Source organism: Crocodylus siamensis, chromosome 11 (genome assembly GCF_052110815.1).
Source record: "Crocodylus siamensis isolate JL-2025a chromosome 11, ASM5211081v1, whole genome shotgun sequence".
Classification (NCBI taxonomy): domain Eukaryota; kingdom Metazoa; phylum Chordata; order Crocodylia; family Crocodylidae; genus Crocodylus; species Crocodylus siamensis.
Window position 1 is genome coordinate 20,350,676 of NC_143405.1, and position 16,449 is coordinate 20,367,124.

The following is a 16,449-nucleotide window of genomic DNA, read 5'->3' on the forward strand; positions in this document are numbered from 1 at the left end:
GCTGCTGCCTTTGCTTCTGGGATTACAGCACACACCTACCCAGTGAAAAACACAAGGAGTAGCTCACATATGCTCCAGCTAGCATCAGCGTTCCCTCTAAGCTGTGCGGCATGTGTGGTCGCGCAGGCGCGCCTGGCAGCACAGCATGAGCGTGCCTGCGTGGCCGCACAGGGAACGCTGGCGAGCATGTCCTCCTCAATGGCTCAATAGTCCCCTGCAAAAAAAACAACCCCCCACAAAACTGTTTTCAAAACAAGAAGTGACTGTGTGATCAGGCTGCTGTTCTAGGTCAGAGATCTAGCCAGCAGATCTGAATTTAATTTACATGGGTAAATTAATTTGCACCTTAATTAACATGGGTCAGGTTGTTTCCTGGCTTCTGACTGAGACTTATCCATGAGGGGCTTTTTACCTGTGTAATGGCGGGGTTGGACTGTGGCAAATAAATTAGAGTATGGTTGTTGGCTTCAGTTGTAGCTGTTGAGTTACAGTGTAGCTGTTTGGATTGAGTGTGCCTGTTGAGTTAGGGAGTTGCTGTTGGTTAGGGTATAGCAGTTAGTTATGTTCATTGGGGTAGTGGTCATGGTCATGGCTTGGGGGGTATAGTTGTTCAGACGGGGTGTGGCTGTTGCGTTTGGCTCTTTTACCTTCTTTGTATTTAGTTGAAGTAACAAAGAAGGAATGAAAAAAGAGGAGGCCGAGCAAGTCCTGTCATGTGATGCGTGACAATGCTGGGAACATTTGTAACCCTGTCCCATGTGAAAGAACAGAAGAGACAAAGAGTCTTTCCTTACCAGCTTTCCCGGGTGGCACCTTCTTCTCCCACAGCCAAGGGCAGCTGAGGAGGCGAAGAGTTATTTTCAAAGAGTGTTTGTCTCCGTGCCACTGTGCGAGGCTGAACTGGCCTAACCATTTCCAGAGCCTCAGGTGAAAGTTTTGTTGCCTTATATCGACTGGGACCGCCAGAGCCCCAGATGCGGGGATTAATGGTTCAGAGAGGCTGCGTTTGGGTTACCAGGACTCCCGGCTATGGGGATTGTCTTGTATCAGCTGGGTCGGACCAGCCCCAGGCGCGGGCTATAGGGGTTAGCCTGGCCGTCCCCAGGCTTAGGCTCGGGGCTTTTGAGAAACCTGTCCCTGGTGAGGTATTTACAGCAGGGACACGTGTGGGTTTGTCAGTGAGTTGCTGAGTCACCGCAGGCCCCTTCCGAGCACGGACCCCAGCTCCGCGCTCGCCTCTGCCCTGTTCTGCACGGACGGAGGCTCCCCGGGGGCCAGGCAGCACCGCGCTCTATGAATGGACCTTCTGGCAACCGCCACGCTGGCCCAACGGGCCCCCCGAAAGGCTTTTGTCCCTTTAAGAACAAGGGGAGGAGATAGACAGCGGCATATGTATTTGTGGGGAGGCTCTGAGGCTGACCTTGTGTGGCGAGGGGAGCAGAGGGACTCTGTATGGTGCCAGCAGGCGACTCAAATGGCGGAAAGCAAGCGTGAGGGGGAGGAAGGAAGCCCAGACCACAGCCTGTGTTCCTCACCCGCTCAGCAGAGAGCTTGCTGGGGCCGCAGCCAGCCTGCCATCACTAGGGGAAAATTCCCCCCCCGCCTGAGTGGGAGCTCACGCCCCAAGCAGCCTGCCCAGAGCCCACAGCTGCGCAGGCTGAGGAGCTGAGCGAAATGCTGCTGAGGGGGGGAAATGGCTCATGAATGAAGAGTGGGAGGGAGCCAGCATTGGGCGCTAGGGCACTGCAGCCCACTGGGCTCTGTGCTGCTGATTGAGAGAAATGTGAGCTGGCTGCATCACTGCAGTACCCACTGCAGACACTGAGCAAGAGGGGGAGAGCGAGCAGCTAGGAAACAGCTCCCTGGCTCCAAGCATCCAGGCAGGACCCGCACCCTCAGAGGCAAGGAAACAAGCCTGAGCACAGAGCATCCTGCGGGGGACAGGCTGCTACAGCAGCAGAGAGAGCAGCAAAGAAACAAAGCATCCCTGGGGGCAGGATCCTCTAGCCGTGGAAAGGATTCAGCAAGGCCGCCTCTTCCAACCAGCCCTGCACCTGCTGCACTGCCAAGGACCTTGCCTTTGCAGAGGTGAGCACAAGAAAGGTCTGAGGAGAGCCTGCCATCTCCCGTGTGCCACTGCTGGTTCTGTAGCCTGCACATATCTTGTTCACTTGCAGACATAGTGTTGCATCAGCTTCTTATCTGGGGAAACAAAATTCTGCGTTCTGCCCAGAGAGCAGAGGGGGCGTTTGCTGTCTTCCTGCTGCTGGCAGTAGAGGAGTCTGGTTGGAAACGAAAGCCCCTGGAAGAGGAGTTTGCCCTTCATCATCATAGCCTATGAGAGAAGTCACATCCTGGGATCTAAGACGCAGGCAGGAGCAGCGCCTGGGGACCTGGCATCCTGGCTGGAACATCAGCAGTGTTATCTGCCAGGGATCAGATCCTATCTGCCTCCAGGTAGCTTGGACTCCTGGCCCTTGCAGAACATCTGGAACTTGTGGGAGGAGAGCCCTGCATCTGTGAGTTCTGCCTTTGTGTCCTGCTCCTTAAGGAACAATCACCTTTTTGGGTGGCTGTCTATTTTCCAGCAGAGGAGGCTGCATTGAGCAGGCTTTTGCTGGAGGCGGCCATTGAGAAGCTGGGCTGGACCAGAGACAGAGACAGGCTGGATTTGGGGAGGGTGTGGATAATCAAGAGTGTCCCTTGGGAGTTGGGACTTTGTGCAGACAGAGCTGGAACCTGCATCCCATCTGCCTTTCAGATAACCTCTAGCAACTGGGGCCTCCAATCCACTGGTGATTTGTCTGAGACAGAGGGGCAACGGGTGCCAAGTCGGAGGTACTGCAGCGCAAGGATCCTCCTTGAAAACCAAGCAAGACTTCCCAGAGCTGTGGCCCATCACAGGTAACAGCATGCATCCACTGTCCTCTCCGCCTGTTTATTAACATGTGTCAGTGCAGAATAGGCCTCCAAAAGCATGTTTGTATGTGCATGTGTGTGTGTGAGCATGTCTGTGTGTGAACATGTACATGCATGTGGCATGTCAGTATGAAAGCTGTGCATTAGCATATTTGCATGCATGTATATCCTTATGCAAGCTGTGTATTACGAGGTGTATGCATCCTGTTTACCAGCCCATGTGTGTTAATGTGAATGCCATATGTCTATGTGTGTCAGTATAAATGCAGCATGTCTGGGCTGTGTGTCAGCGTATGCTGTGTGGCTCTGCATGGTGTGTGTCATGAAGGCTGTGCATCTGTGTACAGTGTGTGCTGTGTATCTCTGTTCCTGTTGTGTTGAGGTCAGCACTGCCCAACAGCAACCAACGTGCAGTGTGCGAGTGTGCATGCTGCATGCTAATGTGTGCTGGGAGCACAACCTGTCAGGCTGAATGGTGCGTCTCAATGTGCACACTGCCTGCCAGCACGTATTGTGGGGGTGTAGGGGGTGGGCATTGTGCTATGTGCCAGTGGGAGCTGTGCTCTCTCTCTCTCTCTGGGTAGAGGTAATGTGGAGCATTGCAGCCCAGGCATGGGTAGCCTGCTGACAAGGATTCATTGCTGCTCCCAACCCCAGGCTGTCTGCAATACAGGCATGTGCAGGCCAAATACTCTTCTCCCAGGCCCAGCTAATGCATAGGCTCTGCCACCCAGCTTCATACTGAGAGATCTGGGTTGAGCAAGACATTTGGTAGATCGGAATGTGACAAAGTCTCTTGACCTGTCCTTTCAGCTGGCCCTGGGATCTGACACTGAACCCATGCAGGCCCCTCAGGCTGTCCCATAGTCAGCTAGTCCTTTGGACAGTCCTGGGTCTGTACAGCCCCCTCTGGGTGGTCAGTGGACTCTCAACCAGCTTCTGGAGAGTTCGACTGGAGCAAGCTAAGCGCCCCAGTAATGCAATACAGGAATTTAGCAGGCCTGGGGTAATGGAGAGCTTCATCATGCTTTCCAGAGGAGAAGCAAGACCATAGGCTAGAGGATAGTGGTTACAGAGCATCACCTATTTGCCCTCTGAAATATGGAAATACTGTGCTCCCCTGGCCTTCCAGCCCTCACTCCAGGACATAGATGGGGACATGGAAGGAAGCGAAGAGCAAGGCCAGAGCAGAAGGAGGGGCTGATAATGGTGGGCAGTGAGCCATGGAGGCAGAATGACAGAAAGACATAGTGCTTTATGAGACAAGAGCACCCTGTGTATTCCCAAACCTGGAGAGGACCCCAAGCCCCCTGAGAAGGGACCTTGAGACTTCACTGGGGCAGAAGGGCAGCAGGAAGAGGAGGGTGAGCAGCAGGGAGGACAACCCTTCTCTTCCTTGGCTCAGCTGACAAGCAGGTACCAGCAGCAAGAATAGGCCTATGGGAAATGCCTGGCTTCTCCCATTTTCTTAGGCCAATACAAATCAACTGTATGGGTAGATGGAAGGGGCCACCGAGGTCTGCACATGGGGGAGCAGAGAGCTGATCATAGCTCCCAATTAAAGCATGCAGATTAAAAACCTCTTGAGAGTGGAGTCTCCAACTTCCTGTTGCTTTTTGTTTCCAGCCCTTTCCTGCAAGCTGCTGCAGGGAGCACCAAGCTGAGCCTGGGGCCATAGCACTGGGGCTGATCTGTGCCAGCGTGGAGAGCCTCTTGTACCCCCAGCGGAGGAACATGCAACTACAGAGGTGAGCCAGCTCTGCTCCCCACCAGCTGGGGATCCTGCCTGGCTGCAGGGCTTGTGCTCAGCTGCTGGCTTGGGGGAGCTGTAGGTTCCGCAAATGTCAGTGACTGCAAGTGGGAGAGACAGGAAAGTCAGAGCAAAGGAATTCACAAACACATTCTTCTGGCCTGCAAGGATCCTGCAGAGAAACAGGAATACAGGCAGGATAGGGGCGGGGCACCTGGAGGAAGGTGCAGGCAGCCCTCAGCACAGGCTGCAGTGATCACATTCTGGCTGGGAGCCGTCCTGGGATGAATTGCAAGCCTGAGTCACCTGCTCCCAAGGCAGCACAAAGCCCTGGAAAAGCCCTGCCTTCCCTAAGCCTCTTGTCACAGTTTGCTATTTACAGTTGCTGCTGATCTGGCTTGGAAAGTGACAGCCAGCAAAGAGAGTGGGAGGTCTTCTGAGTGACAGAGAGGGACTGCAGAGAGCAGCCACTTTGATTATCCAGATTGTGACAGGAGCATGTCCTTAGCGGCTTTGCTCTGCAGGATATTATTGTGAGCAGCAACTTCCTGTGCACGCCTCCAGCCTTGCCAATGGCAACTTGAGGGCAGTGGGTGAAATTGGGGTGACTGCAATCCTGAGGCAGAAGAAGGACACTTGGCCCCATTGGTTGGCACCTTTCTCCCAGGATGTGTCCCCGCTCCAGTGGCTTTCTTCCACGCTATCACTTTACTGCCAGAAGGAGATTGAAAGCTCTGCATGCTGCCAGCATGTTCTAGCCTCATGCAGGCGACCCTCGGAGATCCCAGAGCAGTGGACAGTAATGTAAAGACAATACTCATGTCGTGTCTGAAAGGGCAACAGGTCATCATTAAAATGGAGGCGATGAAGATCATCCACCCGGAAAAGTTCTCAGAGCTGCAGGGCTCCCAGTCGCGCTACACTCCTGCGCCCCGCCGGGAGCCACCACTCGTGGCCAAGCGTGCCTGGCCGTCGGAGTCTGAGATCATTGTCAATCAGGCTTGTGGAGACATCCCTGCCTTGGACAGTAACCCTGGCTCCCTAGGGCTGCCCCGGACTCCACCGCTGCCACGACGAGAGCGAATATACCAAGGGCAGCGCAAGGGCAGCTCGGAGGTCTGTTTCCACCGTCAGCCACCATCAGATGAGGTTATCGTCAACCAGTATGTGCTGCACCCTTCCACGCCATGCGAGCCCCTGGAATGCCCCACCTGCGGCCACATGTACAATTTTACCAACAAGCGGCCCCGCATCCTCTCCTGCCTCCACTCGGTGTGTGAGGAATGCCTGCAAATCCTCTATGAGTCCTGTCCCAAGTACAAGTTCATCTCCTGCCCCACCTGCAAGCGGGAGACTGTGCTCTTCACTGACTACGGGCTGGCCGCACTGGCGGTGAACACCAGTATTCTGAACAGACTGCCTGCCGAGGCCCTCTCTGCCAACCCTGTGCAGTGGAGCAGCGACGCCGACCGCAGCTGCTACCAGACCTTTCGCCAGTACTGCGGGGCAGCCTGTACCTGCCACATCCGAAATCCGCTGTCTTCCTGCACCATCATGTAACCTGCGTGCCCTGCCCTGCCTTCCCCCCGCACCACTCGCTGCATCAAACGGCAGTACCGTGTGAGAGAAGAGCATTGGCATTGGCCTAGCACAGGGGACAACAGGACCCAGAGCTGACAGCAACAGGCCTGACCCTCTCATCAGCGGTCCCCATGCACCACAGGGGATGAGATCTTTGCTGTAGCCCAAGGTCCTGTGGTCATGCAAGGGATCTCCAGCTGCTGGGCTAGAGGCTGTTCATGGCTCAAGCTTTGGCAAGAGCTGGGGGGAATGCAGTCCCCCTCGCTGACAGGAAACCACTGGCTGTGTCTACTGGTGGAGGAGGGAGCTGAGATGAGGAGCTCCCCTTGTGCCCTGGCTGAGCTTTAGTGAGAGGGACATTGGGACTGGCAGTAGGTGTCTATCAGCAAGTCCGGGCACTCCTGTGCTCCCTTTCTGTGGCTCACGCTTTCCCCGTGTGTCTCACCGGGCACCGTGCCCCCCTTGCGCTCACTACCCTGGGCAGCATTCTTTCTGTTTCTTTCCTGTGGCTCATGTGATGTGGTCTGAGTGGAGCGACTCGGCTCAGGAGGCTTCCCTGCCAGCAACACAGCTGAATGCCACTGTAGGCACCCCGGGGAACAGTGCACCCGATGCACGGAGGTGATGGGGAGGGGAGCCTGGAGCTTTCCAGTGCTGAGCTGGGCAGTGCGTGCAAATCGAGCCTGCCTCACAGGAAGCAGAAAGAGGCTGGGGAGGGGGAGGGGGGGGAAGGAGGGGAAAGAGGGAGGACCACTGGGCAGCCAGTTTTCTCTAAGTTATTTGCCAAAGCTTTCATCTCAGTGGCCAAGCTGAAATGCCTCTAAGTAATTGTAGCCAATTCAACCTGTTGCCATGGCCCCACAGTTACTAATGGACATGCGTCCCATTTCCTCCGCAGGCCCTTGAGGGAAGCTCCAGTTTATCCTCATTTTGGAGGATCTTTGTTTTCCCAACCCATTCCAGGACACTCCGTCCTTGGGATTGTTCATGTTAATCAAGGCGATGAGCTGGGATCATCCTTCTGTGGGTTCTGTGTGTGTGTGGGAGGGTCCCCTTCCCTGGTGCCACCCCCTGTGGCCACAGCTCCCACCCAGTGGATGGAGAGTTTGGCCCTAAGTACAGAGAGGCCAAGGCCTTCCTCAGAGCTGGATATGCCACGTTCTTTCCATCAGCATGGCTGTCCCTGCCAGTGAGGGAGGAGTCTGGCTAGCTTCTGAGCAGGGCTGTGGGAATGAGCTGGGGGTAGCAAGTCTTTGCCAAGGTCACCCCTTCCCTTGTTGCAATACTAACTGCAGAGGTTGGGGGGAGAAAGATTTGATTCCAACAAAGTCCCCTTCCTGGAAGGAACAGCATCAAGGGGGCTGAGGGAAGGAGCAGCTGGCACAGTAACATGCCTGGTGTTCCCATGGCGGGTGGAGGGGCAGGGGAAGAAGCAACTGCCCTGTTCTCAGTGACTTTGTTCCTTCATGACATTTTGGAGGAAAGTTTGCTGCCAAAAAGCAAGAAAGCAAAAAAGAAACAAAAAGCCATATTTTGCAGGTGCTCCCCTGAGAGAGGCTGTGACAACAGCACCCCGCTGGGTAAGGCACAGCACAGTGCCCTGAAAGACAGCAAGGCTTGGGATTTGGAGGCTACTCAGCCCTGGGGGCAGCTTTGTCTGTGCATGGGGCCTAACTGCTACCTTAGCTGAAAGCAGGCGGGCATCTGGAGCCCATGTCCACTGGGCTGGCTCTGCTGAGTGAGATAGAGAGACACCCTCCCACTCCCATACCAATCAGCAGTGTTGCCCCAGCCAGCTATTGAAGAGGAGCAAATCCATCCACCCATTCCAGAGGTCCTCACAGTTGGCCTTCAGTGGCATAAGACACCAAGGAAGAGGAAGGGGAGGGCTGGAAGGTAGCCAGATTTGTCTGTGAACCCCTGAGAAATAAGCTGCAGAGAGCTCCCCTTGCTCCCAGCCCCCCTGCAGAGAGTGAAGTGGCCCTGGGTGCCCACAGGGGAACTCAGGCCAGTACCCGGGAAGCATGTACACACTGGGCAGGGGGGAGGGCCAGGAAGAACAGGGCCTGGTAGCATTTCTTTTCTGCTCTGCCAATTCCTCCTGCTGCTGGTTGTGACGGTGATCATGTTTTATACCCAGCCTCGTCAATCCCTAATTGATCTCCCAAATAAAGATTATATTGGAACGAACCACACCAAGCTTTTCTGCAGTGTGTTGCATGAGGGAAGGTGCTGGGGAAGGAGCCAAGGCTGCAAGCACCCGCAGCAGGCACCATCTCTCCTTGCCCACACGGCTATTGTCCTGCCTGGAGTACAACGCCATACATTGTTGGCCATGGAGCATCCCTTCCTGTTCCATCCCAGAAGGCCCTTCCTCTGCCAACCTGCTGCCTTTGTCAGCTACATGCTACCTGCTGCAGAGCCCAGCATCCTCTGCCTCAGTTTCACTTTGCCCAGGCCTGCTGGGTAAGGAGAGTTTTTTGACCCACTCACCACAATGGAACATCCCACTCCTGGAAGGCTGGTATGCCAAGGTGTCGTGACTAGGCTGCTTGCTGCATTGACAGTCTGTGTACCTGTGGGCCAGTGCCCCAGGGGAGACCATCATACCCTAGGGGTCAGACTTTCTTGAGGTCTTTGCAATGAGGCAGTTGCAGCAATGTGGCTATGCTGTGGGGAAAATGGGTACGCTGTCCCAAAACAGGCCCCTATCAGCTCAGTACCATGCTGTATTTCAGGGGCAGCTTCAGAACAGAAGTGAAGCTAAACCAAACTGGTTATGTATGTGTCAGTTGCTGATGCCCCAGTGTGATGCCAAGCTGGCCAAGTGAGTACAGAAACAAGCAGGAAGTGTCGATACCCTGCTTGGCTTAGAAAGCCTAAACTTCACTTAGCTTTAAAGTAACCATTAGGATTTCATTGAGCCCTGATGTGGGAACTGGGAGTTTGAGGTTTTGTAGGAAGGGCTGGGGGGGTAGCCAGTGGGGAGAACTGGGCTGAACCACTCTATAGCTACCTTTCCTCCCTGGGAGCTTTGTGCTAAACAAAGGTACAGCAGACACCAATCCCATGGAACTGGCTTCAGGTCTTCCCTGCTGCATCGGAGAAGAAAGAGTAAATCTTCCCTGACTGCAAATTCTTCCTACAACAGCAATTGGGGTCAATGGGAAGCATCCACTTCCTTTGCAATATTTTACAAACGAGTAGCAAAAATCTAGGTTACTTAAATCCTAAAGCTATACAATGAAAATTAAAGAAGTCAGGAAATGCTGAGATTAAGGGTCTGCAGGGCTCCTTTTCATGCGAACAATGGTATGAAGCTGCATATTTAGCCAGAGAAACAGGAACAAAATAAATACACAGCTAAGGTTCTAGCATCCACTCTAATCGAGCTGTGTGACAGAGGGCGTATCTGTGTGTATGCACTCACGTATGCATGTGCAGGTACACATGAGCATGTGTCTTTCCCTGTGAATATGCATGGGGGTGGGGTGCATGTGTCCACTGTAATCCAGTGATGTTGGAATCTTACATTTCCATGTTCCTGACACTCCATGACTGAAGCTGCGTGGCCTGAATATTGCATTATTAAGTCTTTTTTGCTTTCAAAGGACCAGCAGGTCTGAGGACCCTCAAATAACCGAGAAGAAGAAAACACCTGCAGACAGCCCATGAGACTGAGTGTAAAGTGAATGGGATGGACCCCCTGGTGAGCTGCACTTCTCCCTAGAGGACACTAAGTGTGACTGTGGAGAGGCTATGGCTGACAGGTCCACCCTCCTGGAGTGAGGTAGAGGGGTTTATTGGCCAGGAATGAGTGAGCAGCTTTTATAGTCCATGTAACCCAATTCAGTCGTATCCTCAAGCACTGCCAGTTCCTAGTGGCCCAAATACTGACTTTGCAAAGCTGGAAGACAAAAGAGACCTGGCACCAGTGGTGTAGGGGATCTAGTCCTGTGAAATCTCTTCAAAAAACAAGGGAGCTATTTGTGTGTCATCGCCCCTTGGCACTGCCAGGGCACACACATTGCTTCAGGAGCCTTATTTCCTGTGAAAACTAAACCACTTCAAAGCCTGTTGGTGCTGAATTACAGCATCAGCAATGCATCTCATGCCATTGGTTTACAGATGGAGAATCTGGGGTAAAAGGAGCTGCTGTCCCTGGCAAGGGAGGGGACCACAGACTCTTCAGGCCTCAGCTGCCTGAAGTTCTGTCATGGCATAATGCACTTGGGTAGCGCTCACTTCCCTTGGCAGCCCTGCAAGGCACTTGGTTCCTACTACTGCCTTCTCCTGCCTCCACCCTCCCTGCTGGGTCAGCCCAGGTCGCTCATTAATGCCAAAGCAGCACCGGTTCCCCAGCAAACATGAGGGCGGCTGTGAAAGGCTCTGATACATATTCAGAGGGCTGCTGCTCAGCACACCAGACAGGGAAAAGATATTCTTCTCAAAGGCTCCTGGGGGGACCGATCCAAGCAGCTCCAGGTACTTGGGGATGTGACTGAGTCTGGGGCAGGGATCTTGGCTCTAATTCTACAGCAAGGCAATCCCGGCTATTACCCAAGGAGAGACACAATTCAGGTGCAAGGATAAAGAACATAGTGATCTGGAAATGCCAGTGCCCATCTGAGCAAATCTTTCTCTCCAAGGAGCATTGCTGTGTTCAGGTCATGCACTATGGCACAGGGCAGGGCAATGCAAAGAGGTGGGGTGACCCCCATGCCCTTCCTAGGGATCGCATTAGCTATCTGCTTCTTTTCATTCAGAACCATAAGCACTGGGACAAAACATACGGGAATGGGGTTAGTGTGGTCAGGTTCATCAAAGGGAAGCAGCGTTGCTTCCCAGTCTGGACACTGCCCACTTGGGCTTTACAGCACCTGAGACCTAAGCAAGTCGCTCTCATGCACCTTCCTGGCTCTGGCCAGTCTCAACACACCCATGCTCCTGTCACTGCACTGAGGGTGTGAAGGTGCCACCTAGGGCATTTACAGCCCAGATTGCCTTTGCTCTGGCACACTTAATGCAAAGAGGCCTTTGATTCAGAGATGTTAAGAAAACAATAAAAGCTCCCCAAGAATAACAAAACTCCTATCTCCACTGGGTTTGTAGTGGGGGACTTCCAGAAGCGGAGCTGACCACAGCTGTGAGAAACAGGTGGTGGTGAAGTATAACAGGTGGAGGGTAAAGGCTTGAGAAGCACCCACAGTCACCAGGCCATCTGCAAACCAGGTGCCATTAAGGGATAGGCACACAGCAGGAGATAGCACTTGTACTGGCCATATCCTGGAACTGGACCTCTTCCATCACCATGAGCAGTTTGTGGCCTTGGCTCAAAAACAGTCCTTTCAAGCCAGGTCTAGCAGGTTCCCTTTGGAGAACAATGCATTTCTTTTCATTACAATTATGACACAAGTCAAATAGTTTAAAGAACACACCAGGGATCCAGGCCCTGAACCAGTGAAATCCAGCTGAGACACTGTTACCTGCAGGGGAGCTTTTCCAGAATGACATTGGCATGAACAATGAACAAATCTGGCCCACTGACTTTCTCTTGGGAACTGTTCTGAGGGACTCTCAGGAAAAGAGCTGCTGATTAAAGGAATCGCTGGTATGACACCACCTTTTGCAAAGCTGGCAATCAAAGGACAGGACCTTTGGTACCAGGGTCACCCTCTGCCTTGTTGTGGCATTGGGTGACCTTGCAGTGTCTGCCCCAGCCATATCTAGAGTCGTGGGGCTCCAGACTCAAGGAACTGTGGCTTCCTGCCCCACAATGCCAGCACCTCATCCTGTTACAGGTGTCAGAGCCCTGCAGCTAGTTATTAGCACCCACTGGGGCACTCGGAGGCTCACAGCAGGCTAGGGAGCTCTGACACAGTCTGATCCCAGGGGCAGGAAGCTGAGAGCAGCAGAGCCTGGGGAGAAGGCTGGGTGCATGGTTCATTTGGTGTCACTGAGGAACAGTCCTTCCAGATTCAGACATTTCATCTCTCCAGTAGTGTGTGGGCCTTGCTAGGAGCCAGGACAAAGACACAGCCAAACTAAGAAGCCATGTTGGAGGCACTTGTCACAGCTGCATGGGTATGACTGGGCTGAGTGCTGCACTTGAGGCAGGGATTCACCCTTGTTAATATGTGTGAGGGGTGTAGCATGTCCCCCACAACTCTGCAGCACCCTGTGGCCACAGCACATGTTTAAACATAATAGTCTGACTCTGAGTTAAAAGTAATTAGGAAGCAGGCCCTTTCAGAAATGCTGCGTCCCAGGCCAGCCCGTTTTTTGTTCCCTGTTGCTCTCCATTCTGGTTTTGTCTGTTCACACACAGCCGGCCTAAGGTGAATTCTGAGTAAGATCTGGGACAACAGGAAGTTCTTTGAAAGACAATTGGACAACAGCTTTTCCATGTTGTTTTGCATAATTGGAAGTTTCTTCTTCATTAGAAACTGGAGAATAACACTTTCCTATGTAGAAACTTTTTCAAAACGACCATCTCCTGTTGTTCTCAAAGGGACTAACGGCACAGGCTGCCCTTAGCAGTGATGGTCACCATTTCAGTTTCTCTGTTCCCCATAGTGACCCTTCTACAGCTTGACAATACAGAGTTACTGTCCTCATTCCTGAGGTCAGCTAGGTTTCACTGGCACTGGGAACAATAAGAGAGGCATTGGCCATCTTGGTTGCTATGGGGATGTACAAGATCAACACAATGACTCTGCTCAGTGATGTGATGCCACGGGGGCGGGGGGGAGAAGAAAAAAGAATCCACGCTGTCTTTACAAATCAGATGAATTTACTCTGTGACCACAAGCTCTGAGAAGCCTGAGTTGTTATGGAGGAAGAGTAGTGATTTCTATAGTAATGCTGAGTCAAGTTTTCTATTTGAAATCTCATTTTTTCAAAGCTTCTGATATCCATGACTGCATGGAGGTTGTCCTGAAAATTGCTATGCCTGTCAAGGGGCTGATGGAAAGTTTGTGGTGCCAATTCAGTCAAGAGGTTGCCGAGATAAAGCTTTCCCAAAATGACGTTATTCCTTCCTGTTTCATGTCCTGTGACAAGGTATTTAACAGAATTGGCAAATTTGTTGAATCTGACAGGGCCACACTGTGAACGCTTCTGCTATGGCCTCAAACTTGCATTTGTCAACCCATTCCACCCCAGCCCCATGATATCTCTTAAAATGTATTTGGATATTATTATTTTTCTTTGTCCATGGCAAGGGATAACATCCTAGGCAGTATATACATCAGACTCCCAGCATCAGAGAACCCCATGGTTCATCTATAGCATGGCACCAGGATTGGCCCTTCAGACATTAAAACATTATTAGATCTTTACTCTTACTCCAGAAAGTAGCACACATACTGATCTGGGCTACAAAAACTTGTATGTATTTGGGAGCTCCCTCAGGGGAAGGATAAACAGCTGCACAAATTCTCAGTAAATAGAGAATTTCAGAGTGCTCTAAAATTCACAGAAGGACCCAGATCGGCCTAGAAATTAATGTGCCACATTGGGATGAACTTAGTGGTTTAAAATTAGCAGTGTTTCATCACAGGGATCCTGGGGAAGGGCCCTCCCCAAGTGCCCTGATTTTAAATGTTAAAGTGCTCTAAATTCCACATTGTCTTGAAAATTAGTAGGCTGCAGCAGGGCCTGAAGTAGATTTGGGATCATTTGACCAAAAGGCTTTTGAGATCTGTCTCCCACAAAATGTGCAACCTCTAAAATATGCAAATGTTCATCACTTTCTGTATGCCTAATGCAGCTCTATTGGGCCAGTGTCAGTGCTGGGTGAGGGACAGGGTGATGATGGGGGAAGGGAATAGGGATGGCTGACAATCCTGACTGTACTTCTCTTTGTCAGGGGTGGTAACAATGGTGGATCCAGCTGGCGGCCGGACTCCATTTCCCAGCAGCCCCTGCCATGCTGTAGGCTAGTTTCCAGCCAGACTAAGCAGTGATGCTGTGACAGCACAGTGGTGCCATGACAGGATTTCCACAGAGACCGGCCCTAGCAGCTTGGGCAGGGTGCACAGCTTCTCTGTGGCCTGGGCTAGGATCTTGGAGACCATGTGGTCTGGAGCCGAGGCCGAGCTGTGATCCACTGCCTGCATACCCCTGCCCAGAGTGCACGGGCAGCAGATCACAACTTTGCCCCGGTTGCAGACCATGCTGTCACTGCCGCATGATCCCAGCCCTGGAGCCGCTCCCCAACCAGCCATGCACCCTGCCAGCACTGCTAGGGCTGGTCTCCATGGAAACCCTGGCCCCCTGCTGTCAGAGCACCATGGCTGCTGGGTTCTCCATGGAAGCTGGCCACAGTGATGTAGGCAGGGGCTGCTGGAAATAGTCTGCCATGGGCCTGATCCAGCTGGACTTTGCCTGCCCCTGCTCTATGTCCTGCTGTTCAGATGTTTATGTTTAGATACTCCTTGCTCTGGAAAGACCCAAAACAGTACAGGCCTACCTCGAAGATATTGCGGGTTCGGTTCCAGACCACCGCAATAAAGCGAATATCGCAATAAAGCGAGTCACATGAATTTTTTGGTTTCCCAGTGCATATAAAAGTTATATTTACACTATACTGTAGTCTATTAAGTGTGCAATAGCGTTATGTCTAAAAAAAACAATGTACAGACCTTAATTAAAAAATACTTTATTGCTAAAAAATGCTAACTGATGGAAAAATGGCGCCGATAGACTTGATCGACGCAGGGTTGCCACAAACCTTCAATTTGTAAAAAACGCAATATCTGTGAAGCGCAATAAAGCGAAGCGCAATAAAATGAGGTATGCCTGTACTGGGTACCTTAACTCAGGATTATTTAGACAGCAATACCCATATAGTGATTGCCTGGTGTGTCAGTATGGCAGAGATAAGAATGTGTGGGTGCCTTAATGGTGCATTTCAAGCTCTAAGCATGCTGAGGCTTCTTTTAAGTGTAGCCATAACTAAATTTCCCAGACTTGTAATGCCTGTTTGGGGGATAATTCCAGCATCCCTGCAATGTTTCACCTCACATTACTTATTTTTGCTCTCAATCTGAAGTCCCAAATGCAGTTTTGTATCTGGAAATGCATATTGTAACAGGGGGCCTACCAGGGCTGATCTCCGTGTGGCCGGCCCACCTGTTCTTGGGCAAACCACCTGCCTTCTCGCCCGCCATGCCTTGGTCTTAATTGATTAATAGATGTAATTAGGTGGGAGGCTGCCCGTTTTCTGCCCCGCTGCTAGGGGGCGCTATCTGTGGCTCCAATCCTCCCCTACACCACAACCCGTCTTGCTGATGACATCATGATGTTCTCGTAGGTGCCAGTCCCCCACCAGGGGGCCCAGAATCCTGCTGTAGGACCCCACCTGAGTTCCTCCCTTCAGGTGGACTCTGCCGCTGTCATACTGGGCCACATATCTCCCTGCCACCAGTTTCCCTTTGGGTGTGATCCCCTCACTGGGACCTTCGGCTCACACTAGCCCCAGCCCACCTCCAGGCCAGTCAGGACCCCAGGCCCATGGCTCTTGGGTGTCCCTCTTGGTGGGCCTCCTTGCCCTTCTGACCCTCCTGGTCCTGGCCCCCGCCTAGGCCAGTCAGGAAAAGCTCTGGCAGACCTTAATGTATGACCCGTACTCTTTTCCTGGGGTCCCCCTCTCTGGGTCCTCCTCCACAGACGTGGGGAGCTGGGGTTACTTTACACCATGACTGGTGCCTCAGGGTCTCACAGGAGACTCTCACTCTCCCCTTTGGGCAGCAGGTCGTGGTGATACTACTGGTGTTATATTCAACCCAAACTCTGCCTCCCCACATTGGAGGACTTACTGGGGTCAGGACTCAGCTCTCTCGCTCTGGCTGAGCCCCCTCTCCCTTCACAGGGCTCCACACATGCCCCCCTCACACTGGGGGCTCCACACTGCTCGTAACGCCCCCTCTACTCAGGGTCTCGGGGCTTCCCTCCACAGGTGGGCTCAGGTGGCCGTAGCCATGCCTCGCCCCAACTCTCCTCCTTGGGGTCTCAAACCAGGACCTTAAAATGGCAGGCACACCTAGTGCCCTGCTACACATATGAATCTGCAACTGGCCACAGTGCAACTTTATTGGGGGGTGGGCACCTCAACCCTGACTGCAAGCAACAGGAGAAGCAGTCTAAGGCAGATTTGAATAAAGATTCAGGGCCTGACAAACAGCCTCAAGCATTGA

At 52.6% G+C, this 16,449-nt stretch overlaps 1 protein-coding gene across 1 annotated transcript; it reads left to right on the forward strand.

Moving 5' to 3' along the window:
* Positions 1-1,515: 1,515 nt before the first annotated feature.
* Positions 1,516-8,435, forward strand: RNF208 (ring finger protein 208). Its single transcript, XM_090022602.1, has 3 exons — positions 1,516-2,519; positions 2,762-2,904; positions 4,546-8,435. The coding sequence occupies exon 3, from the start codon at positions 5,408-5,410 to the stop codon at positions 6,227-6,229; it is 822 nt and encodes a 273-aa protein (XP_089878728.1). The 5' UTR covers positions 1,516-2,519; positions 2,762-2,904; positions 4,546-5,407; the 3' UTR covers positions 6,230-8,435.
* Positions 8,436-16,449: the final 8,014 nt, after the last annotated feature.

What these genes read in the sequence shown, in the direction of transcription:
- RNF208 (XM_090022602.1), top strand. Translation starts at nt 5,408, where the DNA reads ATGCTGCCAGCATGTTCTAGCCTCATGCAGGCGACCCTCGGAGATCCC.